Consider the following 12,575-nt stretch of genomic DNA (forward strand, 5'->3'; position numbering starts at 1 on the left):
CACAACAGAGAATTATCTGCTCCAAAATGTTAACAGGTGCTGAGGTTGAGAAACCCTTCTTTAGGTGTGTTAGGTATCAGACTTAAAGTATGACGGTTGAAAAGTGGACTGAGAACTATCCATCTAGTAAATATTGTGTTTCTATTTTAATTGAAGTTTCTCATGGAAAAAAGTATACATTAACAATAAACATTTATTCACTAACTAAATAAACCATTTTTTTGCATTCCTAATTAACAGTGTAACACTATTCTAGGTGTTTTAGATTCATCAGTGAACACAACAAAGATCTCTGACCTGGAATAGCTTTTACTAACGCAGGGAGGAGAGAAAATAAACATAATAGATTAGTTTTTAGATAGTGGTGCTTAAAAAAGGAAAGTAGAGCAGATAATATTGGGAGTGTTGGGAGGACAAAGTAAGACGGGTTGCAATTCTAAATATGAGGGTGTCAAAGTAGGCTTCACTGGGGTGACATCTGAATAAAGACTTAAGAGGTGAAAGGATAGAATGAAAATATGTTGATGTGAAAGTATAGTTTGGATTTGCATTCACTTTAGAGGGAAGGGAACAAATTTAAGTCTACCTTGCAGGAGTGAAGTGGATTGTACTAAGTACTGTGAGGGATACGAAGTTAGATCAGACAGTTTCTGCCCTTACAGAGCTTAATGATGAACTAACAATCTTGGAAATAACAGAGCAACAAAAATGGCAAATACAGGACAATGATTTTGACCTATACTATTTGTTCCTGTTTTGATCCCTTTTCATTTGGGAAATGACAGTTAATGATCAGTCAGTATTTTCCACGCATCTTCCACATTTGCTCCTTGGAAAACAGTAACCTACATTATTACACAGTGATATGAAGACAAGAGGTTATGACAATGGGTTTCCAGTAGAGGATCATCAATGGTGGGTCAGATAAATGGAAAGAAAGGTTGAATTTGCAAAAGGGGCTGATGATTTGGAAGAAAGGCTTTTATCTTCATTAGTCTTCCTTCTTGACAATTAGTAATTTTCAGTATCTGAAGCTCAAGTTTCTCATTAGTACCCTCTGCCTCTCAGGTATGGCAACAGCACTAGGAACTATGCTGTTCGGGTTGGGGATTATCATACTCTGGTACCAGAGGAGTTTGAGGAAGAAATTGGAGTTCAAGAGATTGTGATTCATCGGGAATATCGACCTGACAGCAGTGATTATGACATAGCCCTGGTTAGATTACAAGGACCAGAAGAGCAATGTGCCAGATTCAACAGCCACGTTTTGCCAGCCTGTTTACCACTTTGGAGAGAGAGGCCACAGAAAACAGCATCCAATTGTTACATAACAGGATGGGGAGACACAGGTAATGCATAATCAAAAAACAAAAAAACAAAGCAGGGCATGTTTTTTGTCTGGTATTATCCACTTATTTGGGCCTGTAATGGGTGAGATCTTGAATGGGTTCAGGCTTATTTGGAGAAATTCTGCTTAGTGTGAAATGCATGCATGTAACTGAGATTCATATTCCGGAGGTATTGCTGGTACTGAGACCTGAGAACTCAGTTTCTTCATAAACCGAGAATTCAAATTCAGTGAAGCAGATGAATATGAATGGATGTGCTAATGCAAAACCAGCATTAATGCATTCTATGCTTTTAAATATACAGAATTCGAATATGAAAGCCTGCACAAATGTGCTTTCTTTAGTTACCTTCCTCCACAGACAAATCCAAATGTTATTCGTTATTCCTCAGTTCAGTACTGAGAAGTAAATTTGTAGAGGCTAAGATTGTGTCATCATTAAAAAAGCAGCTAACAATAGTACATACCATCTAGGCATTGCTCATTTTAAACACTAATGCCACAACAGGGATTTTATTTTCATTGCTATTACATGCTAACTGTTAACATGTTGTGATGGTTAGCTCAAATGCCACTAATCAGATGTTTGGTTTGAGTAGGACAAGCCTATTCAAGAACACTACAACAAGCAGCCATACACTTACTTCCTAAGAGGTTTTGTGAAGAACGTTATAAGGGTCGGTTTACAGGAAGAATGCTCTGTGCTGGAAACCTCCATGAACATAAACACGTGGACAGCTGCCAGGGAGACAGTGGAGGACCACTCATGTGTGAACGGCCTGGAGAGAGCTGGGTGGTATATGGAGTGACCTCCTGGGGGTATGGCTGTGGAGTCAAGGATTCTCCTGGTGTTTATACCAAAGTCTCAGCCTTTGTACCTTGGATAAAAAGTGTCACCAAACTGTAATTCATGGAAACCTCAAAGCAGCATTTAAACAGATGGAAAACTTTGAACCCCCACTATTAGCACTCAGCAGAGATGACAACAAATGGGGACTGAGATCCGTGTTTTTGCTTTGTTTTGTGCTTAAAAAATTGTGTACCCCTTGCTGCTTGTGAGAATTTGTATTGTGAATATTTTCAGAGACCTCATTGTAGTGGAATAGTGATAACCCTTAATGAGCATCGTTGTCTACCCAAATTTCACTGGAGTAACTTACTCTGTCTCATCTATCTGTGCCTGTTTTCTCAAAATCATTCTGTGCTGATTTCACAAAAGATCATTTTTACATTTTAATTGAGAAGCCCTTATAATTGAATCAATGGTGTCTGAATTCATAGTACCTACATTTGACATAAACACCCTTTACTACAATCAGAAGAGTGCAGTATTTATGCTTAGATCTTTTCAAAAAACTAGACAAGAAATCATCATTTTCTCTGTAGCCTTTGTCAAGTGAGGACATCAATGGTTAAGGAATTCTATTGTAAACTTTCAGGCCTGAACAGGATTAGTAAGCCTCAAGGACATGTGCCTGTCACAACACTCTCAAAGTGATCTGATATTTGGAAACAAGTATCCTTGTTAAGTACCAAGTGCTACAGAGTATTTTTTCTGCCTACATAAAATATTTTCTGCCTACAGTGTATAAACTACTAGCAAAATTTGAAAGGATTTCTGGTTAACAAAGTGCCAGTTGGACATACAACCTAGTTTATCCAACACATTAACGTATCTACTATATTCATTTTTATCAAGCACTTCAGATTTAACTCAGAATTGGTCTAAGAGTGCCACCTACTGACACTTTCTTGTAACTGACTTGGAGACCAACCTGATAGAATCCAGTCTTAAAATACTAGTCAAAATGCTTTCCTGTCATATACATTGGAAAAGTTGTAGTAGTTTTCAATTGTTTTAATGCATAAGCAGCTGTATGCCAGGCACTACATTAGATGGCTATGCACATCACTGACAATTTGCAAAAGGCCAGTAGGATCTTATAGCAGCAGCCCTAGTTTTCAAATAGGGGAAAACAGATTTGCCTTAAAGTGAGACCAGTTGGTAAAACATTGATTCGTAACTCCAGAAAAAGGAGTCCCAATGCTGGATTTTTTCCCCCATGGTTCTCCCACCTAAAGGATTGTTTCCCTATGGCTATTTCTCTAAGGGTTAAGGGATAGCTGCTTAACCCTTAGAGAATTAAACTATGCACTTTTACAGGACATTCTCGGCAGTAATGCTCATATTTAAAAGGCACACTCAAGATACTTCAACGTCATGGATACTTCCCCAGGTCCCTAGTATATAGAGGTTAGCATGAACTTTCAGATGGTTTTAAGTAATCCTCTTGAATGCCAGTCACGAAAGGACTTTGCCCTTCGACATCAAATTACATCCTTTTCACAAATCCCCATTTCTGTAATAAGTGGTACAAACCAAAAGGTGCTTTATAGTTTTACTACTCTGCAGATTTGCAACGCTGCATATAATGCAGAAGAGCATTAAAAACTTTTGTAAAAACTTAAGGATTCTGATAAACTTTTAAAGCAGCATTTACATGTAAATAGAGCTACACATGGCACACACTTGCACAAGGGTTTGGGAAAACGTGCAATATAGGTGAGAAACAAGTCTATTGAAATTTTCTCACAGCCTGCCCTTGTAATTAAACTACAGGTGCTAATGCAAGCAACATCTATGTTTCAAGTCAATCAGGGACTAAACCTAAAAGGCAGTAAACAGCCTGCAGTTTACTCAACCCTGAAGAATACATGGTTCATATAGCATGCTTTATGAACCACCTGTCTTAAGTGTGACTTTTGAAAGATACAAGTGTTCTGTGCATCTTTGTGTAAATAAAGTACTTAATTTTTCACCTTGTACAGCTGCTTTAATTTTTTGTGTGGTTTAGAAAGACTCTGCTCTCTCCCTTGGGGTTAACTAGTCCTTTTTATCTTTTACATTTTTCACAAAGGCTGCAGTAACCTTAGAACTGTACTCATTCACACTACTTCCACATGAGTGGGTAACATTAGAAAATATTCTGCTTGCTATTAAATACCTTTCCGTCTATTAATCACTCAGTCCAGTAACAATGAGTAGCCACATAAAATTATGCATTTTATTTAAGGACCACCTTAAATATTATACGTTAAAAAATTCAGGCCTATATTGAAAATGGGCGTCCTGATAACTTCCACAACATCATTCGAAACATCCGTTTCCCCAACTAAGATAAATCCATTGCAGGATGCTGAACAGACTTCACTCATTACGACTTTTAATTTCTTGAGTCTGCAAAAAGAGAAAAAAAAAAAAATTATGAAACCCGGACCTGTGTACTTACCTCACAGTTTTGAGATCTTATCAGTTAATTCAGTTGGCTGTTAACTCTTAAACTACAAAAGCCGGCAAAACGGGCCAACTTTAGCATTCCAGCGTCCTAACACTGAGGCATTTCAGATTAACTAAGGAATATGAAAAAAGAAATGTACCTCATGTTTCCATCATCCATCGTAATGTGTTCAGTTCAGCTTCCTAGAACAATTTAACAACAGTTTAGAAAAGTTTGCCTAATAACCCGGCACCCTCCAGGTTTTTAACAGTGAAGAATGTTACTTGTGCAAGTCAGAATCTGATACCAATTAAATGGTGACAGCTTTGCCAATAAACAAGAATATGCTCTTCCATGGCTAGGAAGGGAGACTGCCACAGCTGACAGGTCCCAAAGATACATGGAGATTCACAATCCAGAGTTAACCAGCAAGCAAACTGCTACAGATTATATTACTAACCAGCAAGCAAACTGCTACAGATTATATTACTCACCATCTGGTGCAAACTGACGGTTCTCGAGGTGCTAAGGCACGAAGAGCGACTAGACTCAAGATGGCCACATGACACCGACGGCCAAATTAACACGCTTCACCGGAGTCCCCGGGTGGGTGCTCGGAACCTTTCCCCGAGGGCCCACGGCCCACGTGCGCCAGGGTTCAGAGTCCTGGGCTGCACGTGGCCACCCCGCGACCTAATGAGCACTCATGTCCGCGCATGCTTGTAAACCTAAGGGTTTCCAAAGCTGTCCCCGACCTACCAATATCCTGACTGCGCTGCCTTTCAGGTAAGGCTTTAAGTTTTGGCTCAATTATCATTTTAATTTACAAAAGACAACTGCATTACTTCACCTAATCCCGACGCTTCCCCAAAGTGAAAGGCCAAGGCCTTCTGCGATCGCTCTCTTATAGAACTGATGACGCTATTCCGGGGGAAGCGCCGCGAGGGGCGGGGCCTATGTTGTTTCACTCCTCGCCCCGCCCAACTCCGCCGCGGCTCCACCTGTTACTTCGCCCACCTCCTCGGTGGCCCCCTTCTCTCGGCTTCTTTCTCCCCTCCCCTGCCCGTCATCCAAGTCTGAGCGGGTCTCCGGCTCCGGATCCTGACGCATGCGCACACACGGAAGTCTGACGGTTCTCGCGATAGCGAAAAATCTGACGCTTACTCTTGTAGGTTACGGAAGCGAGGTGGAAAATTGTGGTGTTTCCTGTTTAGGATATTTGTTTTAGACAATATTAGAAAAAGGGGCCGGGTGCAGTGGCTCACGCCTGTGATCCCAGCACTTTGGGAGATCGAGGCGGGCAGATTACTTGAAGTCAGGAGTTCAAGACCAGCCTGGCCAATATGGCGAAACCCCATCTTTACTAAAAATGCAAAAGTTAGCCGGGTGTGATAGTGAACACCTGTAGTCCCGGGTACTCGGATGGTTGAGGCGGGAGAATCGCTTGAGCCTGGGAGGCGGAGGTTGCGGTGAGCAGAGATCGCGCCACTGCACTCCAGCCTGGGCGACAGAGCGAGAATCCGTCTCAAAAAAAAAAAAAAAAAAAAAAATTAAAAAGGAAAGGATGTTAGACCCTTTGAGCCTAGGTGACACACCCGGTTTTGGGCGCGTGTGTACTTTTTGCACTTTGCAATCTGACCCTGACCCGCTGTTTGTTGCTCACATCTGGGCGCCCTTGGACTCCCGAAACCGGAACGCCTCAGTCTTAACTCACCCCCTGTACATTGCCTGGAGGATGCAATGAAATAGAGCTACTGCCTTTGGAAAGTGGAATTTCCAACCTTTGGGAATAGTCTTATTAGATACGTGCTGTTAAAAGAACGCTAAATTTCTTTTCTGTTTTCGCTTTCCTCCTGTATGAAATAAAGCAGGTGAAGTTTTTACTTAGTGCTGAATCATTTGGAGCAGTACATTGTAGCAATTGCTGTCAAGAAAAAAGGTATCAAGACGGATGAATAAAGTACAGTGGAGATCTTCAAAAACTTCATGAAGTCATTACATACTTTATTGAGTAAAGAATTAGAGCAGTAACTGTCGTAAGGGTTGGAATGGACAAGCTTATAGGAGACAAGTTTTTGTTTGAGATAATAGAGCTGCTTCCAAGGCTCACCATATTTCACCCCATCTTACTTTGTCTCCTTACTTCACTCCCATTCATTCCACTTGTGAACCGAAAAGAACTATTCAATAACAAGGCTTTCGTACTGAATCACAGGAGGGAGTTCTGCCAAGTTACATTTTATTGAAATCTAAATAATTATCAACATTAGTTTGCTAGGACTTTCATAACAAAATACCACAGACCGGGTGGCTTAAACAACAAAAACTTGTCACAGTTCTGTAGGTTGGAAGTCTGAGATCAAGGTGTCATTAGCTTCTTTCTTCTGAGGCCTCTCTCCTTGGCATGTGTATGACAGACAGTGTTTTCCCGGTATCTTCATATCGTTTTCTTTTTGAACCTGTCTCAATCGCCTCTTCTTAAAAGAACACTGGCCAGATTGGATTAGGGCCCACCCTGATGAACTCGTTCAAACTTAATTACCTCTTTAAAGACCCTGTCTCCAAATACAGTCATATTCAGAGGTACCAGGGACAAGGACTTTCACAGATGATTTTGGGAAGCACAGTTCGGCCCATAACACCATTCATTTATCCTAAGCTAAAAAGTCTGATTGAAGATTTGAAATTAATGTTTCCAATGGCTTAAGGAACATGCATGACAGCATGTGTGCATGCAGACCTGTGTGCACCCGTGTGTTCTGGCCTTTAACTAGAACTTTGTGTTTTGTCTGAAACTGGACTTTAGAAAATCTGTTCTTTTCTACCACCATATTTTATGATCTTTTTTCCATCTCGACTGCCTTGTCATCTATTTTTATCTGTCAGAATTCTACTCAGCTTTCAGTGCTTTGCTGAAATATTACTTCTATGAAATTTTGGATACTTCAATTGAATTTGTTTTTTTCTTTTTAACATACTATAGTACTTAACTCACATTTTTCTTGTGGTGTCTTTATCGTAAACTGTGGTGGAGGACTATGTCTAATTCTTATTTAAAGTGCCTAGCAGAATGACTTTCATTATCTGAACAGTCAGTTGCATTACTGAATGCTTTGAAATACTCAATATGTTTCTGAAATCGGAAAGGTTTTATGTTTACTTTAAAAAGCCATTTCTCTCCAGAAGATAGAGTTTAATTCCCCTTTCTGATCTTAACCACCAACTTTATTGTGAGCTGTACTTAGTACCTTGCTTTCAAGGGGTAGAGTACAGAAAGAGGAGAAAGCAGAACTTTGGTGAAAAGCAGCACACATTACGGAGTCCAGGTGATCAATATTTAACATCAAGGATATGTCATGTTGATAATGTGTACTCTGTTACCATGTGATGAGGACACTTCACCTCTATGTTATTCTTCCTCAAAGCCCATACCCCAGATTACCCATGAGAAAAAAGTCACACAAAACAAAATTTGTGTACATTTTACAAATTACCTAGCCAGTACTCAAAAAATGTCTTGGTCACAATAAAACAAGAACAGTCTGAGAAACTATTATACTGGAGAAAATGATACATATGACTAAATGTAATGTGGTATCCTGACTGGGATCTTCAGCAGAAAAGGGGCATTAATGGAAAACTGGTGACTCTGAATAAAGTGTGGAATTTAGTTAATAGCGCCAGTATTGATTTCTTGATTGTGACAGATGTACCATAGTATTGTTGACATTAACGGTAGGGGAAATTGGATGAGGGTGTGTGGGGACTCCCTGATACCATTTTTGCAACTTTTCTGCGAATGTAAAACAAAGCTTAACTTAAAAAGCAATTGTAACTTTACAGTCTATTATGCTTTCAGTTTAGGACAAAGTAGTGATTTAGTAGTGGTTTCTGTCTGCTTTAGTGTGACATTTGTGGCTGAGATGACAGTATTTCTAAGTTTGACTTGAGATCAAACCCAGTGAATTTAGCTGTATTCAAACCAAGGCTTTGCGCCTTAGGATAGTCAACAAATAGAAGAATTAAAAACTGGTTGGTAAATGAAGATTGGCTTAAGGATATTATTTTATTTTATGTATCTCTTTATTTACTTAGAAATATTCTTGCTCTGTTGCCTAGCCTGCAGTGCAGTGGCATGATCTTGCCTCAGTGCAACCTCCACCTCCTAGGCTCAAGTGATCCTTCTGCCTGGTGTGTGCCACCACACTTGGCTAATATTTTTAAGTTTTTCTTTTTCTTTTTTTGTAAAGACAAGGTCTCACTATATTGCTCAGGCTGATCTCCTGTGCTCCCGGGCTTAAGTGATCCTCCTTCCTCGGCCTCCCAAAGTGCTGGGATTGCAGGTGCGAGCCACTACTCCCAGCCTAACGATTTTAAAGATAGAGTGCAAGGTGAACCTGTTAGAACTGATCGAATGATGGCTAGGTAATATTTCAATTCTGTTTTTGATACATGGAGTGAACAGTTCATTATAGAATATTTATTCTTCAACAATGCTTTTCCCTGCACTATATCTTTTTTCCTTTTGGGGTTTAGTGTAGAAACTGGTAATCATCAGAAAAACAAATTTAACATAGAATGGCACATCTGTCATATGAATGCTGAGATGAATAGGAGAAAATATAGTGAGGAAATAGCCCGTGAACTTATTTTCATCTTAAAACACTTAGGAAACCTAAACTTCCAGTGTAGACTGGTAGCGTGATACTGCTGCTATAAAAATTGTTTTTGCTGCAGTAATAAAAGTATAGTGTATTGCAGTATGATCCAGTGTTAAAAAAGTGTGGTGTCCAAAAGAGAGGAGATGGAAGTTCTCTCCTGTCCATATTAAAATATTCTTGTCAGTTCTGAACACCTTGTTCAGCTGTTAAACATTTACTAGACTCCAGCAAATGTTTATTGAGCAGACATGGCCTTTGCCTCAAGACTTGAGAATATAATTGAGTAACTTATAGTTAGTGCTGTTACAATGTTTTCCAAATTACTCAAAGTTCAAAGCAAAGAATTAGTTTTTATTTTTCCCCATCCTCTGTTTTCAGTATTTGATATATTTTTGTATCAATCAATATATTAGTTATCTATTTCTGTGTATCAAATTAGCCTAAACCACAGTAGCCTAAAAAAATAAGCACTTATTTTCTAAAATAGTTTTTGTGGGTCAGGAATCTAAGAGCAGCTTAACTGGCTCAGTGTCTCTCATGAGGTTGCAGTCAGGATGTTGACTGGGGTTGCAGCCATCTGAAGGCTTGACTGGGGCTGGTGCTGCAGGATTCTCTTTCATGGTGGCTCATTCACAAACCTGATGAGTTAATGCTCACTGTTGGCAGGAAGCCTCAATTCCTCAACATGTAAATCTCTTTATAATGCTGCTTGAGTGTCCTCATGATTCTCATGGCAGCTGGCTTTCTTCAGAGTGAGTGATCCAGAGAGGAAGCCCCAGTACTTTTTATTATGGCCTCGTTTACACACCATCACTTGTTAGAAATAGTTATTAATGTCAGCTGAAATTCAAGGGGAGGGAAATTAAGCTCCATCTTGAGGGGAATATAAAATTTTGCTGCATTTTTTAAAAGTGTCACAGTCAGGATGGGTGAGGTTGTGTTGCAGTTACAAGATCCAAAATCTCTGTGGCTTAAAAAGACAGAGGTTTGTTTCTTATCATGCCCATGTTCATTTTAGAGACCAGGCTAATGAGGCCTTGACCATTTGTAATGGTTCTAGGCAATATGAGTCAATGGTTCTAGGGAGAAGGGAAAATAGTCATATGTATTCCTAAAGGATTTCATTCTGATGTGACATATGTTACGTTGACTCATACTCTATGGACTAAAGCAAGTTCCATGGCCACACCTAACTCCAAAAGCATGGGGAAATGGAATCCTACTGTGTGCTTAGAAGGAAGATAATCAGAAATATTTCAATATATTATTATAACACTAATGATTTCTACAGTGGCCAAGTTACAACTTTTTACATTATTTTTTGTAGTTACCTTTATCTATTGCTACACTGTGTATTAGTCTGTTCTCACGTTGCTATAAAGAACTACCTGAGACTGGGTAATTTATAAGGGAAAGGAAGTTTAATTGGCTCATAGATCCATAGGCTGTACAGGAAGCATGGCTGGGGAGGCCTCAGGAAACATTCAATCATGGCAGAAGGGGAAGCAGGCACATCCTACATGGGCAGAGAAGGAGGAAGAGAGAGCAGGGGAGGTGCTACACACTTTAAAGTAACCAGATCTCATGAAAACTCACTATGGCAAAAATACCAAGAGGGAATCAATGATCCAATCACCTCCCACCAGGCCCCTCCTCCAACACTGGGGATTACAATTCAACATTGGACAGGGATACAAATCCAAATCCAAACCATATCACACTGCTAATATAAGATAACATGTCTGAGCTGTCTCCCTACATTTCTAATTCCCTCTTCCAATCAAGTGAGTATATTAATGAAACATTAAATTTCCCCAAACATTTTCTACATGTTAAGCACTTGTTATAGTGTAATGGCTTTCCTATTGGTAATCAGGTAGAATTCCTCTATGATGTATGTTACACTTAGCATGCTCATTCCTATTTTTGTTCATGCTATTTCATATAATAGAATATATTTTCCATTCTTCCTACCCATCCTTTAAGATACATTTCAGTTCTTCTTTTTCTTTTTAAAGTCATCTTCCTCTAGAATATTGGAATATATTGGTTTATTTTTTTGCCATCTTTATACCTTACATTATTTTATTGTAAGGTATTTATTATTTTAATGTAGTTATTCTTTGTACCTTATATTAAAAATTTTTTTCATCAATAAATATTTAATGAGTTCCTACTATCTGTCAGGCCCTGTCATAGATGCTATGACTAGAAACAGTAAACAAAACAGAATTTAAAAAATTTTCATGGAGCTTACATTTTAGTGGCAGAAAACAGATGCAAGTAAGAGTATTAGAGGTTCTATCAGAGAATCAGAACTACTAGGAAATACATATGCTCAAAATCATATATGTAGAATTTGACCTTACACAATTGTGGAGCAGAAGGACCAAGGAAAATTGGCATCTACAAGAATGAGCTGTAATCCATAAGAATGAACTAGAATCAGGACTAATCTCTTCCTGGTTCCAAGGGTTTAGCTTTGATGATGGGGGTGATCTGCCAGAGAAGCCAATGCCCTTTGTCACAGACTTAGGGGTTGTTGAAGTTGAAACAGAAGATCTGGGATGACTGAAGAAGCTATAGATCTGGCTACTGCCCCACACTTACAAGACAAGTTAGTAGCTAAGTGACAACTTGCATGATCTGCAACATTGCCTCATGCCCCGCACTGACCTTCCAAGTGTAAAAAGTGTATGCTGCTTTACTTTCATTTACCAAGTCTCATACAAAACATCTCCTGTGGCCTTTTCTATCCTGGAATTATTCAGGGAAGGAAAGGGAAATGTAGTACTTGCTTAGCTAAAGTAGAAGCCAATCACAATATGCAAATTATATGGTATATTAAAGTCAATAAGTGCTGTGGAGAAAAACAGAGCACAGAAGTCGAGAAGTGTTTGGAGGATAGGAATTATAATTTTAAAAAGGTGTTCAGGGAAAATGTTATTCAGAAGCTGACATTAGGTCAAATTGAAGAATGCGAGGGAGCAAAGCATGCGAACATTTGGAAGAGGAATATTCGAAGCAACCGGTGCTTTCTCAGTGGGACCATACCTGATACAGTAGGTAAAGTTCCCAGTGACCCCCACCTCCTGTTATTCCTTCCCTTATGTAATCTCTTGAATGGCAAAGTGGTGAAATGTCACTTCTGAGATCAGGCTATAAAAACTTGACTTGTGTTTTGCTACCACTTCCTCTTGTGCCTTTTTTTTTAAAAAAACATTATTTATTTTACTTTAGGTGCATAGTATATCTGCCATTTCTCCCTGTGTTACCCTCCCCACCCTC

General features: G+C 39.3%; 1 protein-coding gene and 1 non-coding gene across 2 annotated transcripts in view; one reads left to right on the top strand and one right to left on the bottom strand.

The window, feature by feature from the left end:
* PRSS12 (serine protease 12) overlaps positions 1 to 4,172 on the top strand; it is a 74,118-nt gene extending 69,946 nt beyond the window's left edge. Inside the window, exons 12-13 of the mRNA XM_012473059.3 lie at positions 1,069 to 1,349; positions 1,948 to 4,172. Coding sequence (XP_012328482.2) covers positions 1,069 to 1,349; positions 1,948 to 2,255 — 589 coding nt within the window. The 3' untranslated portion in view covers positions 2,256 to 4,172. The remainder of the gene's footprint in view (positions 1 to 1,068; positions 1,350 to 1,947) is intronic.
* A 729-nt stretch (positions 4,173 to 4,901) lies between these two features.
* LOC135277863 (small nucleolar RNA SNORA24) lies at positions 4,902 to 5,032 on the bottom strand. Its single transcript, XR_010345439.1, has one exon. It is a non-coding gene; the product is annotated as a small nucleolar RNA SNORA24 (small nucleolar RNA).
* Positions 5,033 to 12,575: the final 7,543 nt, after the last annotated feature.

Source organism: Aotus nancymaae, unplaced genomic scaffold (assembly GCF_030222135.1).
Source record: "Aotus nancymaae isolate 86718 unplaced genomic scaffold, 86718_ANA_hifiasm-v0.15.2.pri h1tg000033l, whole genome shotgun sequence".
Taxonomy (NCBI): domain Eukaryota; kingdom Metazoa; phylum Chordata; class Mammalia; order Primates; family Aotidae; genus Aotus; species Aotus nancymaae.